The sequence below is a fragment of the Dermacentor albipictus genome, chromosome 10, assembly GCF_038994185.2.
Source record: "Dermacentor albipictus isolate Rhodes 1998 colony chromosome 10, USDA_Dalb.pri_finalv2, whole genome shotgun sequence".
Taxonomy (NCBI): domain Eukaryota; kingdom Metazoa; phylum Arthropoda; class Arachnida; order Ixodida; family Ixodidae; genus Dermacentor; species Dermacentor albipictus.
Window position 1 is genome coordinate 13,232,479 of NC_091830.1, and position 18,226 is coordinate 13,250,704.

The 18,226-nt window shown below is 45.1% G+C and overlaps 1 protein-coding gene across 4 annotated transcripts in view; it reads right to left on the bottom strand.

Annotated features, from left to right (window-relative positions):
- Nucleotides 1-18,226, bottom strand: part of Mbs (Myosin binding subunit) — a 98,794-nt gene that overhangs the window by 23,356 nt on the left and 57,212 nt on the right. For all 4 annotated transcript variants that reach the window (XM_065448964.1, XM_065448965.1, XM_065448962.1 and 1 more), the window contains exon 13: nucleotides 14,986-15,066. In XM_065448964.1, coding sequence (XP_065305036.1) covers nucleotides 14,986-15,066 — 81 coding nt within the window. The remainder of the gene's footprint in view (nucleotides 1-14,985; nucleotides 15,067-18,226) is intronic.

Here is an 18,226-nt window from a genome sequence, read left to right on the forward strand (position 1 = left end):
TCGGACCCCACGAGTAGCAGAAAACACAAGCGTTCTATGCAGTGACGACAGACGAACTTGGTCCAGAGACTCAGACGACGAACGTGGCGAGAAAGGGCACAAGCCTGGGGCGGGGAAGGGGCGTCTTGCTTCACAGATGCGAAAAGAAACCGGAACCTTCTCAAAGAAGGATCGTGCCGCGCAATTTCCCACGGACCGGGCACATTTCTCCGCACACAAAGAAACGGACGCACGGCGTGTCTTCACCTCAAAACCAACGCCGAGGCGCGAAAGAAATTTCCCGCGCGGCAGCAGACGACGCACGCAACGGTACGCAAGAACCAGACGACGAAAAGGAAGTCCAGGCGAAACTGGGAACAGCAGACGGCGCTAAACAGAAAAGACGCGCCAAGCCGCGACGCACAAGGGCGAAAAACCTAAGAAAAACAAAAACGCGCAAAGCAGTCTCTCACAACGCAAGCACAACACCGCGTGGACAAAAAGGGGGTCGACGCCACTCTTACTTCCGACACAATTAATACAACAGTAGGTGGAAAATGATCGCGAGTTGTGGGTGGGGGCAGACTGGCGGCGCCGGTATTTCAAAACACGGTCGTACAAACACGAAGGACCGACACAACGCCTGCGAGCGAGGCAGCACGAGTTTGGCGGGCGCCAAATTGGCTGGAATATGCAGCCGGCGCGCCAAACCGACCGGCCGCGGCAAAGAGCGGAACGAACGAGCAAGTAAGCAAGCAGAAAAAGAACGACGTTGCTAGAATAAGGAGTTGAAAGAAGTCGCCTGACTCTTCTGTTGGGATGACTCCGTTTTGCCGGCTCGCTGGCTTCTTTTCCCTTGTTTCATCTTTTTTTTTCTTTTCGATCTCTCTCTCTCTTTCGAAATGTCATTCCTCCTTCCTCGTGGCGCACACAGCACTCTCGCCCTTCGTCCACGAAGTCTTTTTCCGACCCTAGCCGAGCGAACTGCCTTCTTCCCTAGGCATACACCGCAGAAAGCTCCTTTCGGCCCGGGCTTCCTTCATCACCGCACCACGTGCGGCAAACGAAAGCAAAAGAAGAACCGATGGGAGGGCTAAAAGGTTATAAATACCATCCTCTGCGTGCCAAAAAGGGCCCATCTTTCTTTTACTTTTAATGTCCTCCGTTCTATCCGTCTACCCTCCCCCCCCCCCCCCCCCTTCACATGCTTAGGAGGCTACGGGAAACGCGGTCGCACCGAAATATACGCCGCGGCTCCGGTCGCGCTCACCGGCTCGACACATCAGGAGCCCCTGGTTTTCAGTAAATGCTGTGCAAAAAAGTACAATACAACGACGCAAGCAGAGACAGGGCCACCTATAGGAGTCAGGGCGAGACGGACACGCGCCCACAGCTGCCGCCACTGAGGAGAGGGACTCGAGCGACGCGCCCCGAATCCGCTAGGGTCGCTGCCATCATGAGCGGGCTAAAAGCAGACGACAACCAGAGGCACCAAACGGACGATCGCCTTGTGATCAGTCGCCGACATTACAAGGCCGAAGAAGAAAGGAGGTGACACGGTCTTGGGGCCACCAAGGTGCTCGTCAGAGCGTCTGGTGGGCCGACCAATGCCGTTCACACCTTGTGCATGGCTGCCCGAGTGCAGTGACGCTACGGCGGAACTCCGTGATGTTGACGACGCCGATTACACACAGCAGACGCTGGATGTTATGAATTTGGAAGTGCCCAATCGCGAATACAGGAGGGAAATCCTCCAAGCAGACCGTGACGGGCACGACCGTCTCAACTGCGCAGTGGCGCTCTAACGAAGCGCCCTAACTCCGCAAGGGTCGTTGCCAGCAGTGGCACACATTAAAAAAAAAAAAAAAAAAAAAAACGCAGACGACAGCTTCAGGTGCCAAGACAGACGATGCCTTGTTGTGTCGTTGACACTACAAGGCCCTAAAGACTGTTCGCGACATGTCACCGTGGCGGTCATTAGAGCGTTTTGGCCTAACAATCTACGGCCACCACTGACATCGTACGAGGTTGAAGGACGTGCAGAAGGATTAAACCATTAAAATTTAGTTGTAAAAATGTGGTACTAAACACCGTTCAATATTTTGAGCCCTTCGGGCTCTCATTTTGCATGCAGACAAAATCCAATCATTAGATGTGCAAGTTTACAACCTTGGAGTGTATTTTGCCATTCAGAGTACAGAAATTACATCCCAACCGAGTGCAATAACACCCCTTTAACGTGAAGCACCCCTTCGAATGTATTAACACACACACAAAGCTAAGTATTTGCTTCGGGGTATAATTTTGCCTACACTCTTAAAACGGTTGCGCCCTTTGGGGTGTATATTTTATTTGCCTCACAACAATAACTGTCATCTCTCTTGTTTGCGTTTCCTTTCATGAAAACGCTGCGCTCGCTACTTTCCTGTCGAGAACGCTTTGTCATGCTGATAACGGGCATGACGTTCGCAACTTCGAAATACCGGGCTAGCCGCATTAAGGAAAGGAAATGCGGCCAAGACGGATGACAATTATTGTTGTGGCAAAAGGGTGTACTTTCGCTTAAGAGTGTGTAGTCAAATATACACCCCAAGGAGCGCAACTGTTTTAAGAGTATAGAGACAAAATTACACCCCAAGCTGCGCGAAATACACCTTTTGAGTTTACAAGCAAAACTACAGCCTAAAGGGCGGCACATGACAGGTAAACTTCCCACTGAAAGATATTACGCCCTCCGGGGATAATCATGTCACATTACACCCCTAGCTCCGCAAAATACACTCTTTTGGGTCTACAAACAAAACTACATCCCAAAGGATGTCGCTCGATGGGTAAACTTCACTTTGAAAAAATTTACGCCCTTTCAGGCTTATCTTGTCCCACAGCAATAATCATCTGCCTTGCTTGCGTTTCCTTTCTTGAAAACTCTGTGCTCGCTACTTTCCTCTCGAGAATGCTGTGTCACACTGATAACGTGCGAGCGGTTCCTGACTTGGAAGTACCGGGCTCGCAGTGTTAATGAAAGGAAATGTGGGCATGACAGATGGCGATTATAGTTGAGGGACAAGATACGACCCAAAGGGCATAAACTTTAAGAGTGCAAGTCACGAACTGCTTGCGTGTTATCAGTGTGACAAAGCATTCTCGACAGGAAAGTAGCAAGTGCTGAGTTTTCAAAAAACGCAAGGCAGATGACTACTGTAAGACAAGACCCAAAAGGGTGCAAAATTTTGGAGTGTTTATCTGCACTCTTGCTCATACCAAAATGTTTTTCCCCATATCAAGAAAGCTATGCGCTGTGCAAGTGCCGTAGCAAATTCTGCAGAATGCCTCGCATGACACTTAGCCACTAAGGCAGTTTCCAAGGGTGACTGCAAATTGCCCAATTTTAAGCTCCGCTGCTCTGAACTGACTGAAAATGAGTTACGGTCCTTTGCAAAATTATCTCGATTGCCTCAATCATGCAACTCACAGGAAGAAGAGTACGAGAATGACAATGATGGGAGTTGCATCACAAAATTATGACCAAAGGGGTGCAAACACATTCAAGAGCGCAAAGTCCATTACAAGATTCCAGACAAGAAATTCTGAAGCCAAGCTTCTTTTGCAACTCACTTATATATTTGCTTACGCTACCTCCCAAGTATATTAAATATCACCTATTGGCTAAAATGCTTGTAATTTGTGTAACATCAGTTGAATGAGTGGTGTGGGTCGCAATGGCTGCCTCACAAAACATGGCTGCATGGCATCACACTATTGGGCTCCTTTTTTAACTGTGCCGTTCACTACTGAAACGACAAATACTGCACATAACACTGCCGTCATGACAGTGTTTTTGGACTGCAGAAGTTCAGTGGCTTTTCTACTGCGCTTATGCACATTTGCCAAAGCAAATAGTATGAGAGGAATAGGAGAGGATATAGAGGCCTGTCCCCTTTTTTGAAATCCAGCAACACTTAAGAAAAAAAGTTTTGAGAGAAGTGACAGCTACACCCTAGTGACAGCAAGGAACTTCTAGGGTTTGTGACAGTTCTCAACTGCCTATGACAGCGACACAAGCTTTCAACACGAGTGCTGGGGTTGCAACATGGGTTGGGGCTACGAGCCTGAGACATCGCCAAACTCCCATTTTCATCCCCTCATCTTTACTTTCTGTACTTCCTTGGCTGCAATCCAAGTGCCTCGGCCACCGTCTAGGTCGCAGATGCTTAGCAAAAAGACACACCGGCTAGTCCTTTGAATAGAACCTTACGACACTTCGACAAGGAGTCAGATTTCATTTTTTTGGTGCACACAGGAGAGTAAAGGCGACATAAAAGATTTGGTGAACAATGAAACTGCACTGCACCACTCGGGCAAGCTGGGTGCCTCTGTGTGAAATGTGGCTCACTTTGGGTACGAATATCTGCTGGAATTTTCCTCAAGAGCTTGCATCTGGGCAGAGATCTTTAAAGAAATTCCATTTGCCACCATTACCCACCAGATGGCGACACACAGTCCAACATGCAGTACCTTTCGGAAGACCCTTGCAGGAGAAGGCTCCGAGAAAAGATATCAAGGTAACGGGTGCAGCAGTCCAGATATGTTATCTGGCCCACATAAACCCAAATACCGTTGACTACTGTTAATTCCACTTTTTGCTTAATTCGAAGCACTGAAGAGTCCTGGTGAGAAACCATACATTGCTATGCAAGGAAAACTCAGTTTGAATGCGAAAGCCTGCCCCTTCGGTTAATTTCTCCCCCCCCCCCCCCTGTCAGCACCATCTCATGCACGTGACACTTACTAAAAGCTTGAAAACAAAAATGTAGCAGACGGGGCCTACTGGTTCCCTAGGCAATGACAGTGATGGCAGCAATCTGTCCTGCACTGATCAAGATGACTTGTACTGCATCCTGGGGGATGCATCTTTTGACGAGTCTGCCATTTCCAACAATAGTGTTGACATGTATAGATAGCTATAGTAATACTGTACTGACGTATGTTTGAATGCTTTATTTAGACAATACATTGTCTGGGAAGTAGGGGCTAAAGGCAGATGCAACTGCCTGAGAAAGGCCCCTACCCGTACATTTGTCTCTTGATGATTAAAAACTACTTCAAGAAATAAAAATTAATGATTTTATTCCTTAATTTCAGAGTTGCTTGTTGATTCGACATTTCGGATAATTTGACTAAAACTTGCAGTCCAACAAGTATCAAAGTATTAATGGGAGTTGACTGTATAACATTGCGCGTTCATACCAAAGTTATGAAAAAGTTACATAAAATGTAGCTGTATCACAATGAAATAATTCATGGAGATGGATCTTCATAAAACCGACTATTTCATCTGACCGCTGCTGCAGTGAAAGTATCCTGGTCCTTCTGTTGACCAAAAACCAATCACTGTTGGCTAAGAGCAATCTATTGTTTTACTTACTGTTTTGGTTGTCTAAGTTATTCATGCTGAACTGTGTGTGTGTGTGTGTGTGTGTGTGTGTGTGTGTGTGTATATATCCCAAAAGAAGTTCTGCCGAGATAACTGTTTTACGAACTGTAACCCCCTAGCATTACAGAATTACAGAATCCCTTAGCATTACAGAATTAAGACGCTGCAGTTATTGGAACCGCCAACACCTCCATCAAGAGATGCAAACCTCTCCTTTTCTTTTTCTCTGTTCTGCCAGGAGTAACTATTTCTTATACATGCTCTCAGTGAAACAAGCAAAATATTTTACCAGCGTCTTTTTGTTGTGTTATCCTGTCTGTGTTTCTTTGCATCTGCTTAAAATTGAATCTTAACTCTCAGCTTCCAGTTTGAAGAAAATTTGTAATGTGCTCATAGTGCTTACTCTTCTTGTTCTCCGGCGGCTTTGTGCCCTTACCAAATACATACCAAATCAAAGTGCCAGCTAGCCAGCATGCTTGCCTGTGCAACATGATCATCATAATAAAGACGTGCTTGCACTCAAGTTCTATTTGCTCCCACCTGTCAAGCACGTGGAATGGCGAGGCATTCCAGCCATTTTGCTCAAGGCCAAAATGGTGGCCTTCTCGAAGCATCTCTTTCTGTTCCTGCGTTGATGCGTGCACAGCACCAATGCTATCAGGTTGCAGGCAAACATCGCTGCACTTCCCCAGTGGAAGACGGCGGCCAGCAAAATTACGACTGGCTCCGTTAAGACAACACCGCGGGGAGTACAGAAAAAGAGAGAACCCTCGCTATTTTGGGAAAGGCAGTGAAAAGCTGTGGGCAGAGCAGTATGAGGAAAAGGAGGTGGGAGGCTCCAATCGTATAAACGTTTTCTGAGGTGCCGACTGAAGCAACAAGCAATTCAAGAGGCTTAAAGCATAGAGGCGATGCAGACCACAAACGCTCTAGCACCTCTACCGTGCCTGCAAGCCACCCACTCAAAAGATGCAACCCAAAGCATGGCAGAGGCCAGAGGGATGGTTGGGCCATACACTTTTTTTGTTCACTTGCTGTGAAAGCAAAGAAGGAATCAGATGAAAAAACAATTTCTCTTTAAGAGAAATGACGAAGAGAATATAATCAAACATGCATGAAAAAGGAGCACATTAAAACCTGCAATGGTGAAAAAACAGAACACGGAGGTAAAAGAAGCCATGGCACTTTCAAGTTATTCACTAAATTATATCCTAAAGTTAATGAAGTTGTATTTGCATTCAGAACCTTCATTACAATTTAAATTTTGCTAAATCAAGGTTTCCATGTTCTAGCATTGCAAATAACGTGACTGCTTCTGTGAGAACCCTACTGGACAACATGCCATGAAGACAAATGTTTCAAAAATGAATCCAGAATTCTCAGGCAGTAAAAATAAAATATACGGTAGAACTCATCTCCCAATACCTGTCGATGGCAATGCAATTAGCATTTGAACAATGTAGAGACACTGAAGAGGAATGTCGTGTCTTCCATTGCTTCAGCTACATGTGACACACATAGTCCGGTATCATCCCACTTTGCTATGGCGCTTACTTTCCAAGGTCACCCTTGATAAGTATGGCATCATGACTATATGACACTGACGAAGTGAGGACAATGGAATGACCAAGAAGGAATGACAAAGGTGATACGACGACAACAGCACGAAGACAATGAGATGGCAATTCTTACATGAAAATTATGACGACAGCTTGACGAAAACGAGAGGACAATGACAAGGTGTCTACCAAAGTGACATTTTTGGATTCCGTAAGTTTTCCAGGTTTTGCCTGAGGGCCTTTCCAAAATTCCGAGTGATACAGAAGTTTGTTTTATGTACAGACAGGCTGACACCATGTCGCCTGACGCTGTTATTCTCTAGTAAGCCTGTTGAAAAATAAAAATAAATGACATAATTCAGTTTGAATGCTAAAGAGTAGTGTCTATTTTATTCAAAAAGAAGACAGTCTATCTTGTTTAAAACGAAAACAGAATAGAGAGGTTAGTAAAACGCAGAGAGAATAAAATGTTTTCTAAACAAATTGGTAAAACCCATTGCAAATCGTGTCGAACATATTCAAATAAAATAAAAAAGATTCACACATATGCAAATATTTTCGAATATGAGCTATTTCTATCAACTAATAGCAAGCTCACTGGTATGAAGCCCGAACTTTGCCGCAAGTGAGATTCTCAGCAGCTGGAAAGTCAACCTTAACTGTCCTGACATACTCTCAGCCTGTGCACAACGCCTCAGTATTGCATTTCACTGCTTCAAGGAGTTTATTTGGCTTGGGTGAGAGACACCTACATCTCAACGTCAGCCAACACTTTGCTTTTGAGCTCAAGCTCCTTCAAAGAAGCGGTGGCATGCTTTCTTTATATTCATTCCTCGATGCGTCAGTCCTTTCTGTTCTTGTCCTCTTTCTGCTGCGCATTCACCCCACAGACCATTTGAAGCATCCTCTTGATCAGTTGTACAGGTACAGTCAACATCTGATTTTTCGGACTCCCAAGGGGCAGCGAAAGCGTCCGAAAAAAATGAATGCAAGTCTCAGAGTGCCCTTAGGGGCTCAGATCGCCATAGGGCATGTCTGAAAAAGCTCTAAAGGCCTGCCAGTACACTTATTAGAGATATCGGTGCTCGTACTGCGACAGGAGATGGCGGGTGTATGCGTGTGCGTGTATAATTAACCGTTTGAGGGTTGATGCCGTAAATATATGGCGCCGCGAACAGGTCCGAAAATGGTCGATGCTGTATATTTACGGCATCGACCAGTCTGTACGTTTAAAACATGCGCTAAATTCCTAACTTTTTCTTGCCTGGCATGTGCTGCCACTATGTGGGAATACAAAGAATTTTTTTCGCGCATCTCTCTTTTTCAGTTTTCATTGTATAGATTTTTTTTGCTCCGGCACGTCTGCTACCGCTCGCGCATTGGCACCCTCGCTGGCGCGCGGCGGTTAGTTTTGGTTTTGTTCCACATGCGGTTTCGGCTTCTTTTGCTTGCAAAACTGATGGCTATCTCGGTCTTACCACTCAAAGGGTGACCACCTGCTACTTGTTCGTTTGTTGCTCACAGGGGTCCGCATACGAAGGAAGCCGCCATGCATGCGTTTCCTTTTTTGGCACTTTATTCAGAAGTTGCCTCCGCCGGCAGCTCAGGGAAGCAGTACCCAGAGGAGGTGCCACATCTGCACCAACACCACTCGGCAGCAAAGACGTCAAAAGGACACAAGGTACATGTGCGCTGAGTGCAACAAACCGCTCTATGTGGAGCCATGCTTCAAGGACTACCACATGCTGAAGAAATATTAGTGCAAAGGAACATTTGAGACTCGCAAAAAATTTTCGTGTGCGCATTCTTCTTGTGTATTTTTTTTCTCGTGTGGACATTGTGTATAACAACGTGCCAATTTTTTCTTTAATTCTTATAACTTTATTTGCTATTTTTTGTTTTTCATGAATAAACAGTAGATATATGTGAATGCAAAACATTTTTTTCTCACTTTACGGTTACCCTAGAAAAATTACGGTAATTTTTTTCGAAATAGGTCCCTCTGAAGAATTTAAACATGCAATAAAAAAAATCGACCCTGGGTGGTCGCACATGGCGAAAAAAATTAACCCTCAAAGGTTTAACGAATACATACTGTGTCCCGTGACAATTGCCCCTTCCTACGCTTGTTAAGCTTCAGCGCAATACTTTGCGTATGCTTCAGCGCGTAACATCGCTGTGTTGAGGTGAAGCTGACTTTCAGAAAGAAGTATTGTGCAACGCGCCCTGCTTTCCAAGCTTCGAAGCCAATCGTGAGGATTAAAAAAGCCGGAGTCAGTGCCACTGCCGACAGCGGCGAATTGCATCAATGGAAAACACTGAACCTAACTACAAGAAACTTAATAGTGAACGTCAAAGCAGCTGGGCCTAGAATTGCCGCCGTGGTGGTTATGGCTACCAGCAGACTTGCGCGCGAGAGCACTGGTTTGAGGCTGTGAGATAATCAAAATGGCGGCGGTGGTGGCTCTGATTGTTGCCATTTCGGACCTGTGATCAGGGCAAAAAGTCTGGAAAATTGGATGGCGAGGGGTTCTTGCGTCCGAAATTTCAGACGTTCTCATACACTGACTCTATGGGGTATGTGGTAGCGCCGCGAAGCTGTCCGAAATATCAGGCATGACTGAAAAATGAGGCGTCTGGGAAATCAGTCATTGACTGTACACTGGCAACTCCTGCGGCCAGTGACATGGCATCAAAGACGATTCGTTACAATTCCTCTCTGTTACTCAAGCCAGCATTAGCGCGACTTTCGCTCCCTTTTAATAAATTTACAGCTAATTTTCCCTGATAGAAGCACAAATTCCTCGAGTATTACCGAACTATATAATATCCCTGAAAATTCCCCATTTCCCCGGTTGGTAGACACCCTGAATGAGATGACAGTGAGTTCAGGACAACAATGCCATGACGACCACAGTACAGTAAAAACTTGATAAACCATACCTGCTTAAACCGTAGTTTCCTTTTAGTAGTAAAGTCAAATCCCCGACTTAGCAGCCATTGTACATGATGTGTTTTGTATCCGCATAAACCGTACTAGCTTACTGTGTATGTATCAGTTAGTGCTTCCACTTTTCGTCGCACAAACATGGCCGTGCGTCGTCTCCATCGGGCGGCCGGGTAGAACAAGCCTCTGAGATCAGAACGGCCTCCAAGCGCTTTGTGCGTTTGAGCGTGAAGCCAGATCAACATCATTTCGGCGCCATGCCAGAGAGCATTGTGGCGTTGTGTAAGCGAGGATTCACATCATGCCAAAGCTCGAATAAAAAAGACGTCAGGTGCTCAGCATAGAAGAAAAATTAGACATTGTTTGTGCTATCAGACGTGACACGAAGAAGTCGGTGCTGGCACGTGACACGGATCTACTGTTGACCACGGTGTGTGGCATTTGGAGTGCGAAGAAGTTGCTCGGTAGCGCTGCTGCAACTGCAATGAGATGTTGGCTATGAGGTACGACTTTTCGCCATCATTGCCTCTGTAGTCGCCGAAGTGTCACCTAGCGACTGATAAGAATGACACGGAAAGCGACAGCATGGGCGATTCAGGCCCGACAGTGGCAGAAGCTGCACATTACATCAGGCTCACGAATGCAATCGTCGTAACGAGAAGAGCACCCCGCAATGAAAAGGTCCCACAACTTCTGTAACGCTACCACGCCTGTGCATGGAGAATATGCAATTCCAATGAGGAATCTGCCATGCGAGTGTTTGCCGAAGAGAGGGGGCTGGCTGAAAAGCTAGCTCGCAGCTTCAGTAAATTTGAGGCTGCTGTCGTTGCTGCTAGGCCACAGTGGCATCAAACGAAAATAAACACTTTTGTCGCGCGAAGTTAATAAATATTGCGTGTTTTTTCCCCTTTCATCGCACTCTCTCCAAGTTCCGTTTTTGACAGGTCAGTGGGCGATCTCATACTATTTCAGTTACGCAGTACTACCGTTGAGTACGTACTTTTTCCAAGCTTCGGCCAACTACGGTTTAAGGAGGTTTCACTGTATGACAACAACCCTATGATGAAGCTGGAATGATGACAATGACATGACCAGGTCTCCATGACCAGAACTCCATGACAACGATCATGAGACAATGGTGCTATAGTTGCAATTGGTTGATGACAGCATGATAACCATAGAATGATGAAAAAATGACGTGAATGAATCGATGAAGGCAGTATGACGATGATGGCATGATGCAAACAGAACAATGTTACTGAAGTGATCACGATGATAAATTGATAGCATGATGACGATGGCATGATGCAATGGTATGACAACGACTGTGGACGACGATGGTATGATGCTGATGCGATGAGTTGGATCTTGAATCAGAATGACGATGATGAAACGTCTGTGACGCCATTACAATGACGGTATGACCGGGAATGCATGATGACAACTGCATGAAGACAACTGCATGACAACTGTATTGCAAAGCCTGTATGACATGACAACGATTGTAACAACGATGGCATGACAACAGCATGATGAGAGCCAGATGAGGAAGCTGAATTACTACAGCACAAGAACGGTATGGCAACGGATGCATGACGATACAATGACGACGACATCACGACACCATAACCTCAACTGAATGTTAACACCTAATTATGGTAGACTGATGAAGAAGGATGGACATCGATGAAACAATGATGGCAATGGGATGACGTTGATGAAGTGATGACAATAGTAAATTGACAGTGTGATGATGATGGCATGACAAAAATGGTATGGCGACGACATGACGATTGTAAAACCACATGACGACAATGTGACAACAATGGTATGACAACAAATGTATAGATATGCTGCGATGCAAGGGTATGATGAAAGCTGAATTACGAAGTTTGTATAAGAACGATGAAATGACCCAGACAACATCACGATGACAATGTTACAGTGAATGCATTATGCCTGTATGATGGTGAATGTGTGGACACAATGGTGTGACGAGAATCACGTAACATAGCCGGAATTATGATGAAATGGCCACGACAGTCTCATGCCCTATTGAGCCAAGTTGTTAGGCAACTTGGCCCACTGCATCGGCATAGAAGGTGGTATGACGATGACATGATGAGTTTCAGATCACAAAGCTGAAATGACGTCAATGGAATGATCACGACGACGTCATGACCTGGTTGCCCGAGGTGGTAGACAACTGGGGCCACTGGGTCAGATGAAGAGAAAACGGCTGAATAGGCAAAGAATGCTAATCACATTAAAATGACACATATCTATGACTTTTTTTTGCATGTGTGATGCATTTGTGAGCACATACTAACTTTGCAAACACACAAGCCAGCAGAGTTGACTGCCATCTCGAGGGATGCAACAAAAGGCACAAGGAACAAATGAACTGCTTAAAGATTGAGTGAATGGAACAGAGAATATGGGAAACTTCCGTGGACGTAGATGATTAAATCTTTGAATTACAAGCAGCTGCTTGTAAACGCGCCTTTTAAATCGCAAGGTGCAACTGTCTAAATGAAGCAGCGTCATGTTCTGTGTAAAGTCCAAGCACGATAAGCTTGCATCTTTCTGGTGTACGGTAATTTTTCCTCTCAATATCCTATCATACCCAGCACACTATGTCCTGGGTGCGAGTGAAAGCATGTGAGGTTTAGCCGAGAAGAATGGTTGCTTGATGATTGCAGTCTTCCCATGTGAGCAAACGGAGAAAGGGGAGGGGAGTGAGCTTGCAGTAACACGATAGAATGCGCACGAGGGGAGCGGGGCAGGTCAGCGCGAGTCTTCTTTTCAAGAGTGGCAGTGCTTGGGCATTGCTGTCAGCGCAGTTGAGCACATAGGCAGCTTGCGTGCCCCATCTTTGAGGTAATCTGCCACGTGTGCAAAGAGTGGGAGTGCCGAGATTGAATGGAATGTGCTCTGTCTGTATTGGAGGTTGCATAAGCTATGGGGGATGTGTTGAAGTGAAAGGCAGATTAAAGGGACACTAAGGCGAAACAATAAATCAGTTTAGACTAATGAAGAATTGTTTGAGAGCCTTGCAGGCAGTCATTAAAAAAAACAGTTTGATTATTAGATGAGAAAATGAAGGTCCAAGTATCAGTATTTGAATTTCGCACCGAAACCCCAGTGCCAGTACGCCAGTGTGATGTCAGGGATTCCAAAGTATGTTTTCGCATTTGGGCCGTGTTGGCTGAATAAAGGTTCCAGAAACTTGCCATGTTTAATCTTTGGTTCCTTTAGAGCACAATGTAATCAATCTGTATGGCTATATATAATTAGTAGGCCCTAGAAGATGCCATCAAAATCCAAGGCGTCACAGCCCCCAGGTGCGGGAACTTAAGTAGGCGTCGCCACCCCTATTTCGTTCTAGTGCCTTTTCTGGCTTACCAAACATCTTAATGTTGTAAGAGCGGTGTTTTTGGTGTTGTAGAATGGTAATTTACTGATGCAGAAGAAATCATTTTTCATTTTAGTCTCCCTTAAGCATTCGTTCAGTGCTGCCAGTGCCTTTCACGACATTGTTGTCCTACTGCGGGCAACACTATCTGCTTCGGGGGTGGAGTGAGTGCAAAAGCGTAGCCGTCTTCGCTTTGTACTGCTGATGCGAAGATATCGTTGACAGGGTATGAAACCGTATCTTTCGTCGCCAACTCTAAAACTTAAAAAATTTTTTTTTTCGTATTCAAGTTTGCGTTTTCCGATTGCCTGATAATTTAGAAAATTTTGTGGCTCCTTCTGCGTAAAGGAAATCCGTCAGCTGCTGTACTTAATTGCATAATGGTTGAATTATAATATAATGAAATTATGAAATAACAAAGCCAACTGCCGATTTTAGTGACCGTACCTATTTCATTAAGGTGCCACACTGCTTCTGCAGCAACTGCGGTTCTTGTGGATGTCACCAAAAAACAACTATTCCGCTCTTATGTGTGTGTATTATATAGTTAGCGTAAACAAAATGTTGGGTGTTTGCAAGCCCCTCTTCCGAACTTTATGAAAGTGCATACCATAAGATTACGACAAGCACCTTCCTGCAAGAAAGTCGAAATTACCGGCAAAAAGTGTGTGCGTGGAGAGGGGGGGGCTATCCCGGAACGAAAACAAAATTCAACATGGCGCCGACAAAATTTTCCTGCGAGAAAAATGCAGTGAGCATGGATTTAAAATTTTAGTTGACGTGAACTTTATTAAGCCGAAGATTTATTAGTACTGTTCATCACTCTCAAAGCCATCAGAAGACTCCTCCGAGTAGGTCGCAAAAAGAAAAAAGCTCGCAGCATTCCACTTAAAGTCCACGGTCAAATGTTCAGCGCTAACGACAGTGCCAGTACAAGTCGAGCTCAGCTGCAGTGCATGGATACCGATGGTGCACAGCAAACCACGGCTTGGCCATGCTCGCATCACATCTGGCGGTGCCACAAATATCAGCATCTTTTCTTCATGTGAAATTATTGGAAGCAGAGGGTAAAGCAGCAACAACGGTAACAAAACATTGCTACGTGGGAGTTGTGAAGCGCCGTTTGCTACAGATTCAAAGTGAGCTGGAATGGCCTAGCAATGATATCGGTGGCGAGCGACTTAGTTGCGACCACTCCTCTGTCACCGAGTGCACACGTCGCTGTGCCACAGGGAGATCCTCTGTACTGTGTGACAGGCAGATCTCACCTTTTGCCAGCAAGACTGCTGTCGGCCAACAGGCTGTCGACTCCAAATGGCACGCGGAGAGTTATGTCACTAAAGGCTCGCTTACGCTAGGCCAACACGACACAGATTTCAGTCTGCCGACTGTCAGCAACACCATTTTTTCCTTCGTGTCGGCGCCTTTGTCACACTGTACCAGAGCGATTTAGCAGTTAAGTTGGGGGGGGGGGGGGGGGGCATTGTACGGGTGGAGGCACTTGCTCGGAATTTTACAGTACTACATGTGCTATAACCTGATGTAGACCACACTATAAAAGGCTAAGCTTTTTCTTGGACTGAAAACTGCTTTTGCTCTTTTTTGGGAGCTCAGATCCAAAAGAAGAACTGTGTACAAGGACACCACTGACCTCTGCGTCGTTGGAAAGGTCGTTGACAGCACCTATCCTCAGTTTATCCCGATCCGATCCTTCCTGGTCTGCCGAAGATTCCTGTAACACGAAACACATACACTTTGTAATTTGCAACAGCGCTAAAGTCAGTCAGTCACTGGTTCACTGTTCCCTTCCTTTGCTAAAAGCGTTTTAGCATACCACTATTATTAGAGGTGTGCAACTATTCAAAACTTTCAAATAACTCAAATAGTGTCCTAACCGGCTAGTTGTTGACTAGAATAGTCCCTATTTGTAAATGTGAATATTTTTAATACACTTTTAGAATACTTCAAAACATCAACTGAACCCAATTAAAGATAAAATCAGAACAAATTAATGTACAGTAAGTTTTTACCCCTGCGGGCATAGGTGGACACACTGTATTTTTCGAATCTAGGCGAATACGTCTTTTTTCAAATAAATCATATACCAAAGTCTAGGGTCAGCTTAGGTTCAAGGATTTTAAAAAATGCACCAGTTTTTAATTGAAATTAATAAATATGGTGCATAGCTAGCACCATCTAAAAAAATCAATATCGCAGCTGCTGGTAGCCCTGCCAGAAGCCAAGTGAAGTACATGAGCGACGTCACCATTTTGACCTGTGTTGTATCAGTGCGTGGCGTGGCGTAACCATAATGGCATGAAACAGGCGATGGCACTTTGCTGCCACTTTCAAACGAGAAGTTGTGCTTGCCCCAAAGGAGTTGTCAAACGATCAAGCCAGGCGAAACTTCGGCATCGATGAGGAAACCATGCATTGTTGGAGGTGGCAATGGGAAATGCCCTTTGCATGCACTAGCCGCAATGAGATGACAGCAAAAGGAAGATAGCGATGTAGAAGGAGCTCGGCATATTCATATTCAATAAATGCTGTCCTTGCTTTTTTTCGCCCTACATCTGAGGTAAGTTCCATTTTTTTCGGCTTTAGACTATCGGGGGACGGCTTAGAATCAGAGCCGGCCTAAATTCGAATAAATACGGTAATACATGAGAACTTGCCTAGTGGGGCAAGCTACACTGCTTAGGCACCTATAATTTAAAGGCTACACAGCGATCATTTGCACTATCTGAAGAGTCCTGTGCATGTAAAGAAACTAATTGCTTGCTCCTAATGCTCCATTTATGCTTTTAATAACTAGCGCTTCATTATCAGCCATTGCTTAGTCTCATCTCACACTGAGAATATAGTTCAGAGGAATATCATTATTTCGAACTTCCCGTCTACTCGAACTGACGCTACGATATAGTGTCAAAATTATGTGCATTTCAGTGAAAATGCTCAGTAATTTGAATGCTTAAGCTACAGAGTTTCAGAGGGGACCCTGGTGCTAGTGTCTACTGGAGCTGCAATCAGGGCGTACTTCAGTCTGCGCGGGAATGATCGTTAGTATATGAATTTGCCCAAACTTCATCCTTCTGGCTTCAGATGGCTTCCCAACTTTGCAAACTCATCATTTTCAACTAAGTACTGCATTATAAATAATGAAATAAACACTAATAAAACTGACAGCAGAATTCGAACACAGGACCTCAAGCACAGAAGCCCAATATAGAAATCGTTAGGTCACAGACACATGCGTCGAGAAGTGGCAAAGAATACCTTAAAAAATTTCTCGCGGGCAAGCTAGTGCGTTGAGACACGTAGTGCATTTTTATTTGGCCACCTTGACAGGCAGAACTGCGGCAATTAGCAGCAATTATGCATGTTTGCAGTCTTATTGCTTTCTGCATTTATAAAAGTACGGATTCCTTTGGAATTTAGAACAATAAAGTCAGATAAAGCTTAATATACAAAGCCACAAAAATGTCTGAAGCCACAAGCCCGAAGGTTAGACAAATCCACGAGCTGACCATCATTCCCATGGTGGCTCAACAACCGCAGTGCCAGGGTTCCCTTGAGTAATTATTGTAGGAAACCACGACATAAGCATTCGCGGTGGTTAATTAAAACATACCACGACCTCAGCTCTGCTTTCCGCAGTGCACGGTAGTGTGCCGGCTTCGGCTCCCATCTCTCGTTGCAAGTACCGTATTTTAGTGCTTGACTTCTTTCTGCACCAAAATTTTTAAAATCCACAGTCAGGGAGCAGGTTATATGCGAATTTTGCCTTGAGGTGTGACTTCACAGCAGCAAATTTTGCCTAGTAGTGCCGCTTCATGGCAGCACGTGCTGCACTGCCATGAAACTGCAATTCAGGAACTTGTCACTCGTGTTAGCTTAGTGCAGATGCACTGCCTAATGCAGTGCTGCACATAAGTCCTGCATTCTATGACCTTCGATGAAGTTCCATTTTTCATGTCAATAAAGTCCGTACTTCATCTCAATAAAGTCCGTATTTCATCTCAATAAGTCCGTGCTTCATCTCAACGAAGTCTGTGCTTCATCTCAACGAAGCCCGTATTTCATCTCAACGAAGTCCGCATTTCATCTCAACAAAGTCCGCATTTCATCTTAACAAAGTCCGCATTTCATCTTAACAAAGTCCGAATTTCATCTCAATGAAGTCCGTATTTCATCTCAATGATTTCTGAAGTGAAGGCGCTAAAATGACGGTGGACAAAGAAGAAACACACACACACACAGGGCGCCACTTCCAACAATGTTTAATCAGGAAAAAACGCCACCGATTTATACTACGAGCGCAATCACAGTTTCTCAGGGCGCATTCGCGTTCAAGTAGAGCAGTTCTTTGCGTGACAAGGATATGGATGCAACACTTACGCAGTTATCAGCTGCTTCAATGATTCTTTTGGCCTCAATTATTAATCTAACCCATTTGTCACGGCTTCTGGCAACCACAGCGCAGGCGTGGAAGTCTGGCTTACATCTGCAATTTCTACAATGAATTGCCAGGTGGCCCTCCCTCCCATTGTTCACTTTGTTATTGTGTTGCCTCAGCCTGTCATTCAGGCACTGCTCTGTTTGGCCCACGTACTTTTTTCCACAATCTAAAGGAATCTCATAAACAACTCCTGCCTGACAATCTACGTATTTGTTTTCGTGCTTTGTAGCACAGGCCGGTGCCTTGCGGGAATAAGGGTTGGTCATTCGACATAGCTTCGAGAGCTTGCACGGGGCAGAAAACACGACATTTACGTTGGCTCGCTTTGCAATCTTTTTCAAATTATGTGACATGCAGTGTATGTAAGGTATGACAGCAACTTTTTCTTTTTCGCGGGGTGACTCCTGGTCCGGTTGGCGGATTCGCGACTTCT